The sequence below is a fragment of the Oxyura jamaicensis genome, chromosome 1, assembly GCF_011077185.1.
Source record: "Oxyura jamaicensis isolate SHBP4307 breed ruddy duck chromosome 1, BPBGC_Ojam_1.0, whole genome shotgun sequence".
Lineage (NCBI taxonomy): Eukaryota > Metazoa > Chordata > Aves > Anseriformes > Anatidae > Oxyura > Oxyura jamaicensis.
The window spans coordinates 38,600,760-38,613,662 of NC_048893.1; the positions used below are offsets into that span (position 1 = coordinate 38,600,760).

Sequence of the window (12,903 nt, forward strand, 5' to 3'; positions counted from 1 at the left end):
TCAACACTGCATTTCATTTGCCATGTGGCAGCTCATTGATCACATAGATCTGTATCCTTTTGAACTTCACTTGCTGCTATGTGTGTGTTCATCACTCACCCTGATTTAGTGCATCATCAGCACTTTGAATTAGTTACTGCAGGAATCCCTGCTTCTATGATAAATTAACTGCTTTTTACTTTAGGTTTCACATTGTACCTTTAGAAGAAAAATTTCCATACAGTTTTTTGGATATATACTGTCTTTTTTTCTTTTTTCTTTTTTTTTTTTTTTGGTGCTGTTGAGTGGCCACTGTATTGAAACAAATTGGTCAACCTTTCAGAAGAACTATCTGGGGAAATCTGACATGAAGGCTGTTAAATACCTCAAGGCTCAAATTTCAGACACTTTTTACTATCATAAAGCCAGCTAGTTAGACTTTCTTTCATCCACATTGCTTAGTATTTCCTCCCTTTTAGACACCTCTATGCATGCTTGTGTTCTGTTTGAATTGTTGCAGCCATCAGTGTGGAACCCTATCAAAAACCTTCTAGACGTTTAAAAAAAAAAGGCACTTTAGGATTAGGTTTAGTGAAGCAATCGGCTGTGATGCTCTCCCTAAAACAATAGCTCATATGGAACCATCCAGGGTTTTCCTCAGCTCAATGGGAGGTTATAACTATTGCTACAAAGCAGGAGCATCTTTACGGATCGTGAAATTCTGATGTTGCAGTTCTGCTGGCTGGTGCATTTAGTGGATGTTGAGTGAGGTACTTTTCAGCTAATTCAGCATCCATTTCCTCTGGTTTAGAAAAGCACAAAGTATATGACTTTGATGAACATCATGGGCGTACTAGCTGTGACCTGTCCTTAAGTTAATTGCACTTTATTTTTCAAACTCTCTCACTTGTACTGACATTTGTCAACAGGACAGCTGGAGCATGTTAAAAACAGGACATGGGAAGTCACAGAAAATCTCAAAGGAGCTGACATCACTGTTTTCTACACTGAATGACATATGAGATTGATAACATCTTTTGCCTTTTCTGCCCTCTCAGCATTTCTTGTGATTCTACTCTAAATCACTCAGGATTTTAGGTTTACATTTGTTAAATGAATTCAGTGCTATGGACATTTTCTGTAGCTTTTGCCACCATGACTTAAATGGTCAGTAAAACTTTACTAAAGAATCTTCTGTGAGATGCAGTGTCACAATTTTTTTTTTTTTTCCTTTTAAAGTGTTAAGGTGTGCAGCATAGTAAGGGCCAGACCCATATATCACTACAGAAAATTGAAGTCTTTCCTCTAGCTCCAAGACAATTTGGAGTTTACCACGTGTACAGCAAAATGGTTCTGTTTAGAGAAAAAAACGTGATTGAAGATACATAGTTAAATGTATGGCTACTGAGAAATGCTCAGTTTAAACTTAGTTATTCCTCTTCCTGTATACACCTTAACTAGGGCCTTTATTTATGCAATACCTAGTATTTTTTACGTAGGACAATATCTGACTCAACTCAAAAGTAGAACATGCTAATTGAATTGTGTTTCCATGCTTTTTTTCTATACTTTTCATTCACTTTGTAGTCCCAGTTCATAACTGCTATATATGATTTTCTTAAATGCCAGCCAGCACGGTTTCAGAGTGCATCATCAACAGTCAGTGAACCGAACACATCAGCTTTGTAGGAAGGGATGGGGTGGTGCTAGCCTCATTTTAAAAAGGGAGATCTAGGCCCACAGAAATTTAAGTTAGAAGTTACACAAGCATGGAGGATGTCATATTAGATGCCCAGTACAGCACTTTTCCCTCCCATGTGTCTTAGCACTTATGGATCAGAGCAATTTAAGCATTCATAGCAGTTTCCATTGGCTTCATCTTCAGCTGTGGGCACTCAGCATGGCTACAGCTCAGCCACTAGGGGCAGCCAGGTGGGCCTCCAGAAAATGCCAATCATACAGTTAATGCTGCAATAAATAAATCAGCGAGAGTGCCTGCACATTTGGGTGAAATTGGACCAATGTGATCAAGACCAAAGTCTCCATGAAATTTGGTTGTGTATTTTGAATCTTGAGGAGATGTTCTTTCAAAGTAGCATTATAAACAAATTGAGATGTTCAAAACAGACTTGATATCAGGTTCAGTCAGCACAGACTCCTCCAGCCTTGAGCCTTGGCATAACTAAGGCCATAGAGCTTTATATCTAATGCACTCACAATTATGGCAACAACTGTTCATGAAGGCTTTTTTTTTTTTTTTTTTTTCTTCCCCAGTATAATCTAGGTGCTGTACAGAGAAAAAAATCTTCCTAAAATATTGCATAATAACAATATTCCAATTTGATTACATTAACTTATTTCCCTCCTTTCTGCTCTGCTTTTTGTCCCCTGTGCATTTGGGTCAGACGTATTTCTTCCCAGGCTGTTGGAGTGCCTTCTGCCCACAGGACTGCTGAAAGATGGGAATGACAGGCTCTTTACTTCCTGTTTAAGGACTCTAACCTCATCCTAAGCTTAATCAACTGTGAGCTGTCAACATAGAGTGAGAGAGAGACTATCTAGCTGCTAGATCATCTAAAGTTAATCAGTTAAGAAAAAACACATTCCTGAAACAAGATCACTTTCCTTCTTGGCTTTAGACCTCTGCTCCAATGCATGGTGGCAGTAGAGCTTTTCATAGAAAAGTGCCAAGAAAAAGTAAAATAAAGTATTTTTTGATACTTTTGTTTTGGTGTTCACTGAAATCTTGGAGAATGGGACAAACACTTTCAAGATAAGATTTCAGCTCAAGCAGTTACATTTTGGCCAAACTGCAAGTCACAAGAAGGAAAGCTATAAAGAGTTGTAATGGCAAGAGCTGCTAAACCTCAGTAGCAGGTGATGTTCCCAGTGCCGACTGTCAGAGCAAGGTTACAGTCAGTGTCATGTTCATTAAGCGGATGTTGTGCTATTTTGCAGCTAGAATAAAATGTTAGTTTATTTCTCCATTGCTAAAACTTCTTCCAAAAAGAAAAACAATTAATATAAACACAGCTTAAGTTGTTAAGTTTGTTTTCTCAGAACATGATCACCCTTTACAGCAATGTTACTGTCAACCATATTACATGTATTACATACATATTCATTTGGCATGCTTTCAGTGAGCTTTATTCTCTTATTCTGTTGCACGTAAAATTCAGTTATGGTTATTTTCTCAATTTTTATGACAGGAATTATTAAAAGAAAGAATTACAGTTATGAATTTGCAGATAATGTCAGGAGGCTGAGTGGCTATTTAAGAAAATGCTCTCTTTTGGAATAAAATTGTACTGTTTTCCTGGCACAAGCTTACTAGCAACCTCATCTCTGTTGCTATAAACCAGCACAATGGAATTTACACAGTGCTGGAAGTACACGTTTATATGTGATTCCTTTCTGCAATCAAAATTCCCATTAGCTCTTTAGAAATCAGTGGGAATATTTCCAGCACTAAGATTGCAGGACTGAACCCTGAGTTAATGCTTACAACACATAAGATATTAAATAAATCTGCTTCTCTTTAGCTCAATGGAAGACATTCAGAAAAAAAGCAGGCTATCATTGAACTTTCTTTCTTTACATGCATTTAAAGTTCCGTTACTGTAGCTAGGCAGTCATATATCCAAGCCACATCAAGAGAAATCAAGTGATGATTTTTTTGGTGGAATTTCTGTGTGCCAGCCTGTGAAAGCAGTAGGGAAGGACATACCTCCAAACCATGCCAGAAGCACCTGCAGTACCTTCACTTAAGTTCTTATGCTACTCTATCCTCATGTACCACCCTCCTGCATAAGCTCCTTGTTGTCTGTTCAATTTTGCCTTGATCACTGTTGATAAAAGACAAAGAAAGTCTTGCTGTAAGGATATTGCTGTTTTCCTTCCCAGTTAAGCATATTAAGCAGTGTCCTCAACAGTGTCCTGAGCAGAAGGCTACAGCATCATGTGTCCTCGTGTTGTCTGTCTTTCTGGCTGAGGACCCCTCAGGATTGACCTGGGACAGATTTCCACCTACACACAGATGTGTTTTGACTATATTATTAAGACAAAATTTGCTGGGGTAAATTAAGGAAATGAGGCCGTATCCATAAAATACGATAATAAGGTATATCAGTTTAGTTTACTTGCTATAGTGCACTCTGCTTAAACAATGAGGAATATCAAGTGGGTTGGATAATACTCTGTTTTTTAAGATTAAAAAAGCAAATAGAATTAGGTAGATATAGTAGCATGTATGCAGATGTAAATGATAATGATTTTTAAGAGGTCTAAATTTTGCAAAGTTAAATGCAGCTTTAGTCACTGTACTGTATGATGGTCATTTGCACCATGTTTGCTAGATAACATATAACTTAGCTTAAACAACATATTAGTTGCAGGTAAAGTCGAAATTTCACTATTACTGCTTTACCATCTGTTATTCACTGTTACTGTACAAATGTTGCAGGTTGTTATGATCTAGACACAGTGACATGCAAATCATGTTTAAAATAAGTTTTCTCAAGTGATTTATGGTGACCTCTTCACAGTAAGTAATATTAATTTCTCTCTTATTCTGGAGTTTCTATAGAAAATAAAATTGTAGAATATATAGCACGGATTTTTTGCATTGTTAGCAGTCCCAAGGCATAGTTCAAGTTAATGCAGAGGAATGAGCAGCCAACCTGTCACAATTAGCAGGTGCTGTCCAAATATATCTGGAAAACATTCCATCATTTTTTGTATTCATTGCAAATATATTTATTGAGCAATATCTGGTTAAGTTTAAATGTATTATGCAACCAAACAAGGCAGAACTAAAATGAATGTACAAATTCAGTCAAATATATGCAGTTCAGTTTCAAAGATTACTCTATTTCTGTAAGTTTTTTTTCTTAGTTCAGTAGTTTAGTACCCCTACCAAATAATACATCAAATACATTTTTTCCTTAAAGCCAAGCTTAATATACTAGCAGGTGTCTCACTGCATAGCAGACACCATCAGACTCTGGTAGTCAATAACTCTTTGATCCTTTCAACAGTTTCCTTTAGTCTTCTAATGCAAATTGTTTTGCCACCACACTGAAATTGCTGTTGCTGTATTTAAAAATGGAACCTCCTTCCTCTCTATGTTAATAGCTGATGGGTGAAGCTGAATTTAATAAGGCAAATGAACCTCCCAATATAATAATTCTGATCTTTTAAAAAGGATTCTCAGCAAAGCAGGATATATTTTAAAGCAATGTGTATGACTCTGGAAATTTGCTTGAGTATAATTTTTTGACCTCTTTTATTTAGATATTCCATTCACATTGGATTCACTGAGTTGCAATGCAGAAGAAGTATTAATTACAAAATTGGGTGTCTTACACTGGTTTGAGTTTATTTTCTCACATTGAAACGAAAGTGACAGGGCCATATTAATTTTGTTTGGATTACTTCTGATTTACAGTACTGGTCTCTTTCCTTAACAAGAAGAAGCAGATAGAACAAAGCAAGCAGTCCCACTGATTTAATGATGGCCTTTTCCTCCTTCTTTCTCTTAACAATTTCTCTCATGTCTCAGCCTGGACAGAGAGCTGTTTAGGACATGGATTGGGTTCTGTCTGTATCCTCTTATTGAATGTTACACTTTCAACACTAAGGATGAGATACTCTCAACATTGCCTTAATACTTCTCCCACTGAAATCAATGCTAAAAATCTCATTGACCCATATAACGCCAGAAATATCAGTTCTACTGATCTGATTATTGTTATAACAGATAGGAGTATTATGAATTACAAAGAGAAAAAAGGAAAAAGTAAAATACTATAATTATGCTGGCATATTCGGCATCATTGGCTCTAGAGAAAATTAAGATTTATTTCTGTATATGGTTCCAGTATCACTCTTCCTGATTAGTAGTTATAGCTTGCTGTTCACATATAATGATTTAATTGCAGATATGACATGTTGACAGTGGATGTTTTCCAGTTGCTGATGGTTGTAAGCATTGTATTAAGCAGTGTGTGTGAAAAAAAATCTAAATGTACCTTTTGAAAATAAAGGGCTGAAATTTCAGCTGTTGTATGTTGATGTGATTCCACAGACTTCCATCTCTGTGATTTTATGCAATGACAGAGTTGCTATCCTAAAAAAAAAGCAAAACACAGCTGAAATGAGTAGTTGCATGATGCATCTAAAGTACAATGAATACCTCTCAGGCTGTATTTAACATCTTTTTTTTTTTTTTTTTTTTTTTTTATGCATTTGAATCTGGAAGTTATCTAAGAAGTTGCTGATACATTGGATATTTTAAACATGGCTCTCCTGAGATAGATCAGTAAAATTATTGGGAACATGTAAAGTGTTACTTGCTGCTAAGAATTTCTACTTGCATAATGCACCCAGTAGCAAAAATACAGACTGGATAATATAACAATTGAGAAAGTATGATTGTATAAGGAGCAGATAATTATTTTGTGTCATTATTTAAAGACAAAAGACAAAAATGGAGATGGTTAAAAAAAAAGAAAAAAGCAATTCTGTCTGCCAGGCCAGGACATCTTACAGGAACATCACTTCCAGAAAGCAAAGAGACAGCTAGAATTACTAATCGTTTTAAAATATATTAGTCAAGAAATCTCTGTTTGGAAGAGATTCATCAGGTAGCTGCACTAGTACATGCAGAATTATTAGAAATAAGGAAAAAAATAGCAATATGTTTTGATTTTTCAAAGTTTTGTAAAATACTAATTCCGAGTTTTGTTTTGATTTCATGTAAACAAGGTTTAATCTGTATTCATACAAGGACAAGTGAAAGTTCGTTCAAAGTAGCTGAAGGTGTGAATTGTAATTGGATTAGTTAAACCTTATAGCCCCATGCAGACACTTTCAAAACTGAAGCTGTTACTTCATCATGATGTTTTTAGTATGACTCGAAGCCACTGAGTTTAGTCAACTTCAGTTCTGAACCTCTCTGTATAAGGTTTAATGTAAGTTAACTAATTTACTTTAAAAAATAGGAATGTTAAAATCAACCATTAGTATGAAAAGAGAATCTGAACATCTCCATTTTAAAAGGCATTTCAAAATAAACTTTTCCATTGAATATTTGAGGTCTGTTGATGGAGACCTCTGTTTGATTGATCATCTTTCTCTTAACAGTCTTCTAAAATCACCAGCATGCTTCTTTCTGTCTGACCTTTTTTATAATACTCAGGGCTTAGTTTCACTATGCTCTGAGTACTTAACTAAGTACAGAAATTCAAAAAACAAAAAAACAAACAAAAAACAAACAAACAACAACAACAACAAACAAACAAACAAAAAAAATCAAGACAAACCAAACCAAACAAACAAAAAGAAGGCAAAGCAAAACTCTGGATTTGATAGCCAGAACCTTAGAGTCTGTTTTCCACCTGAAAAAAAAAAAATTATTGTTTGCTCTAAATCTTAGGTCAGATACAGCAGTCAGGTGTAAGTGTTCAACAAGAACATACTGTAGGCTGAAGGGAATATAATATGGATCCAGGAGTAGGAATAAAAGACAAAAGAGAAAGGTAGAGGTAACACTGCTGTTTCGTGAGCTTTGAGAAATAAGGACATTCAGAGACTTGCTACAAAATACGTTGCTACTTTTTCCTCACTCATCTCATGTAGTAGAATTTCCCATTTATCTTTAGAAGAAAGAGTAAGTTATTCAATGTTAATCTGATTTAGATCTCAGCACCACTCAGATAAGCTGGGGACAGTTGATTGGTTCAGTCAACCAATCAGCTTTGCACTGATAAACTGAGAAAGGAATTTGGTCCTAGAAATGATGTTTCAGTTCCCAGTTACAGATCTGAAGTCTCCCCTGAAAGTAAGATATATGTTTGAAGACTTATTCCCCCTGTACACTTTTGTAATTTTGAATTTATCAGTAACTACCTTTTATTACTTGTGAGCATTATCATGTTTGGATGGTAGGGTAGTTCATTTTCTTGAAGCCAAGAGGCTCAGTCCCTTGCAGTACTGAGGGAACTATGATTGCAAAAGGATAAAAGACTTCTTCCCTTAGAGTAATCTTCTTTTTACTTAAAAGAAGTCTAACACAATAAGGGGACTGCAAACTTAATCAATACAATATTACTGAAAACATTTTTTAAAATCCTTTAAGTTTTTTTTCTCATTTCTACTACTGTTCAAACCATCTGCTTCATTATTCAAGTAATAAATTCATGTAATAAAATAATTTGAAATTATTTTGGGGGGAGGATTAAGATTACTGTTAGACAGAACATTATATTACAGTCTGCATCTGTTGGGATTTTCTTTTTGCTAGATCTTTGGTTGTGCAATAATTGGAATCTGTTTTCATGGAATGACAGATTTTGAATTTCTTTTTGCAATTTGATATTAAAAACTACTAGAGCACGTCACAAAAACACATTGTCCAATTACATTTTTTTTTTTTAATTGATAGAGGTGAAGGTATTCTGTGATATTTTTTTGTGTGTGTTTAATTTTCATGTTGAGACACTGTGCCAGGAGCAATGAACTTTCTACTTTCCCCATGACAAGGAAAACATTTAAAGACAGCATTACAGTGAGAAAGAAAGGGGGAGCTGTAGAACAGCCCTCTAGAATCCTGGGTAGTTAAAGAGGTTTTCATGATGTTTTTCTTCTGACACATATGCTGGCGTTATAGCTGAAAGTTGGGAAAGTGACTGAGGCTTCTCTCCATGCTCAATGCTACAGTTGATGGAACAGCTTTTCTAGGTGATAGACATAGGCAATTTTGTGATGGGAAGAAGCCTCGCAGCCAGATGGTTCTGGGCATATGTGTTTATGAGAAGGCTGCTTTAAGTCACTTTACCTCCTTTGGAGCTGCGCAGAGCACAGCTTCGATTCAGGCAGCTGTGATTTCAGTGTCATCTTCCTTTCATGTTCTGTGGATTGCATCTCTTTTCTCTTTGCTTTAGTTCTTTTCTATTCAACATAAAGGCAAAGAGGTGGTAAATATTCCTGTCCTGGAGAATTACAGTGAATGAAAATATGTCTTCTTTTCCTTTGGAAGCTACTTAAGATTTAGATATGGGTCTCCAGCAGGTAAAATTGATTCTATTCCTGCTTGTTCCATCCTTGAAAGAGATGATCAGGGTATGGATAGATCTTGATGCTGATATGTGTAAGCTTTTTTTTTTTTTTTTTTTTTTTTTTGAAAATGAGGGACTGGGACTGCAAGAGGGGCTGCTAATTTGGAAATGAAATTTAAAGCTGCGTAATGGTAACCCTACCTAGGTTCAACCCTAGCCAGCTTTGAAAACATTAGCTTGGATGGTGGTAATAAATGTAAGTTGTCAGCATAGTGGGGAGTGGCTGGGCCTGGTGGCGTCCTCAGTTTAAAAGCAAAGTCTGGTATGACAGCACTTATAATAGAGACCTGTAAAGCAAGAATGCCTTGGAGAGAGTGGAGTAGGAAGCAGTAGTTCATGGTCTCTTCTAGAGCCAAAACTAGGGAGCAGCAGATGAAACTGACTTGCAGATGGTTGAAACAAAGGTATCTTCACACCATAAATCACTGAAGTGTGAAATGCTTTTTTATGAAATATTGCAAATGCTCAACATTTATATGGGTTCAGAAAGTGACTGGCCAAATTCATGGAAAACTACTAAATTCAAATATATTGATTTGCTCAGGATTCCTTGTGCCATAAAGTCCTGGATGCTGGGAGAGCATACTGGGGAACTATCGCTGTGTGCTTGCCCTAGATTGTACTCTTTCTAGGTGTCTGCTACTGGTTATTGTTGAAAACAATATGCTGATAAATGAGGACTTTTGATGGGACTTGGTTCAGTAGCTTTATGCTTTTGTGCCTGTGAAAACTGCACTCAGATTTTGAATTGCAATGTAGATTTACAATCAGAAACATGTTTTGATGCATATTGTCACTTAGGACTGCTTTTTCTGTAGTATGCATTAGATAAAATTCCTGTTTTGAGGTAATGTGTGTGGTCTAAATACAACTTTAATGAAGCAATGAAAAAATGTACAGTCAAATTTTGTAGTACCAGGACTGTACTCTGATGTTGTGTTTATCTTTGTATTTTCTTATTTCAGGGTAAATGTTATGGTTATTTTTGTTTTCCTTAATATAAAATATGTGTTAGATTGGAAGATAATGAATTTTTAACCATTGGTGTTGAGCTACCTGTGTATTGATAGCTAAAAAGCAATATAAGCACAGAAGCAAAATAAGGACAGAAGCATTTCATCCCTTTGTAGTCTCTGTGAATGCAAAAAGTAAACGTAAAATTTGATGTCTACTATTAGATTGGTTAACAGGATTATTGAGAGTAAAGAATAAATCCTCAAGTGTTGAGGATTTGATTTTGCTGTGTAATGATTCTCAAAACAACTCTCAGAAGAACCAAAACATGCAGTGTTTTCTAGCACCACTTAGAGTGCACATGTAAATTTATTTATTTACCTTGTCCTACTTTTGTTTATTCTTATTTTAGCTTTTTAATTTGCAATTCAACTTCGTTAGCTTTGAAAGCTATTGAATATTTCACTCTGCCTCAGATGACTTTATATTTTTAGACAAAATGGAAGCACAGTGTGTTATAGGTGCAGCCTGTATTATATTGTATTTTTTTTCCAAGTTATTCCCATGGCATTGTTAAGACTTGTACTGTGTTTAGAGAGTCAGTGTTCTCATTTAGCCTTCCTTGCCTGTGATTAAATGGGAGTTGCTGCACGTTGTACTATGAGTTGGCTGACAAAAGCTAAATCTGTCACAGGTGCTACAATTTGTATATCAGAAAATTTGCTTTCCAAACACTAATTATTCCCAAAGTATCGTACTTCACACAAAGCACAGATAACAAAGTCAGCGAATTCGTCCCAGTTTTATCATTGTGCTGTAAATTAGGGTCTGTCTCCTGCCATTGTGTAAAGTGAAGATGGTGGAAATTCAAATGCAGTGTAACCCATTGATTTACAATCTCTGATGCGTGGATTTTCACTTAATTCTTCCAATCAAAATGCTGGAAATATATGTGATTCAAACATTCATTGCTGAATTTCACTTCTGTATTTGAATGAGCTGTTGTCTAGGGACACAGGAAGGTAGGAAACTAAGTGTTGTTTCTCCAGATGACTGTGAAAAAGAAAAAGCATTTTGTGCCCAAAAAGAGCAGGACCAACCTGGTGATATGCTTAACCTATTAATTTCAGAAGTTAATTTCATATGATGGTAGCTTATCAGGCATTATATTTCCTGTTACCATTGAAGAAGAATGGACTCTCAGTCATTGGAATTATGTCTGAATAAGTGAAAGCATTCAGTTTATAACTCCCTCGGACCTTCAGTCATGTATGTAGTGAAAATACGCATGTATACCTGTGCAAAAACAGAATTTGGTTCCAGTCACATCTTTTCCACAGTAGCATTCCACTGTGAAGGTGGAGAACCTTTGTGGTAATATGTTAAAGCCTAGCTGTCTCTAGTACATATTTAAACATTGATGCATCAGGATTTCCCTAGATAAGAGTCTGTAGTTTTGATGATAGGCTATTGCTCAGTTAAATCTGTTGTAATAAATCTAGCTATCACCAGGGCTGATCTAGAAGGAAAGACAGGAGCAGCTGAGGTCCCTTTGAAGGAAAGAAGGAGCATCTGAGGTCCCTTGGTTTGTTCAGCCGGGAGCAGAGCAGGCTGAGGGGAGGCCTCATGGCGGCCTGCAGCTCCCTCCTGAGGGGAGCTGAGGGGCAGGCGCTGAGCTCTGCTCTTCGGGGACAGAGACAGGACCCGATGGAATGGCATGGAGCTGGGACAGAGTGGGGTTAGGCTGGGTGTTAGGGAAAGGTTCTTCACTGAAAGGGTGGTCAGGCACTGGAGCAGGCTTCCCAAGGAAGTGGTCACAGCACCAAGCCTCTTTACTTGCAATATACGGTTGATGAGGAGTTTGAGTGCATTTGTATGAAAATGTAACGAAACATTTACAGTTATGAAGATCTAGAGATCTCCAAACTTTGGGATCGTTTTATAAAATGTAATACTTTTCTGTAATCACCCTAGTCCAACTGCACACACACTGGCTTGATGATCCTTGTTGGGTCCCTTCCAACTTAGGATGTTCTGTGATCCTGTGTTTCTATGAAATTATTTACATTAGACACAGAATGTCCTCATTCAAATAGCAAGTGGAACTATGTTTCAGAAGCTTCTCTTACTGTAAGAATTGCCTAGGAATCCATACTGAGATTAGACAATTATTTTAAAAGTATATTCAAAATATTTAGCTTATAGATTAACTTACACAGAAAAAGAAGAACGTTGAATGCTCTAAGTGAAAATTCTTAGCAATAATTTTTGCATTCTAAACTAGCTTAAGAAACTGTTTATTTACTTCCATATTTTATATTTCTAGATTTCTGACAAATGCAATCATTAATGTGATTTAACTTTTACTAGTATTGATTCATAGCTCTAGTTGTTTGGCTTGTGTATAGTAATACTGATTTGTATTTTCATTTTATTTCTGTAGGACTATTTAACCATTCACAAGTATGGCAATGCAGCCAGAAATGATCTCTGGAACACATTGTCAAAGGTAAAATGCTTTAATCTATTGCACTGAGGGAGAAGCAAGAATTTACTGTAGTATTTTCTTGGCAACTTTAGGACTGAATAGAGAATAAAGAGATCTTCAGACCCCAGAGCAAATTTAAACATTAATACAAAGAAGTTCCATTTGAGTTAACAGTCGCAACACTGATTTTTTTTTTTTTTCCCCCCACTATTTCAGTTCTTTGTTATGTTAGAGTATATATCCTTGTTTGTGCTATGTCACTGATGTGCGGTAAAAACTACTTTGTGGAATTTGCTATGACTGACTGTAGTGGCAGCTGGCTGAGGCCCACAGGCTAGAAGGCACAAGGAAGTGCTCTGCTTTGGC

At 36.2% G+C, this 12,903-nt stretch overlaps 1 protein-coding gene across 2 annotated transcripts in view; it reads left to right on the top strand.

The window, feature by feature from the left end:
• TRHDE (thyrotropin releasing hormone degrading enzyme) overlaps window positions 1-12,903 on the top strand; it is a 213,483-nt gene that overhangs the window by 127,520 nt on the left and 73,060 nt on the right. The window contains exon 8 of one of the 2 annotated variants that reach the window (XM_035336815.1): window positions 12,493-12,558. The exons of the other annotated variant lie outside the window; for it this stretch is intronic. Coding sequence (XP_035192706.1) covers window positions 12,493-12,558 — 66 coding nt within the window. The remainder of the gene's footprint in view (window positions 1-12,492; window positions 12,559-12,903) is intronic. 2 annotated transcript variants of the gene reach the window in all.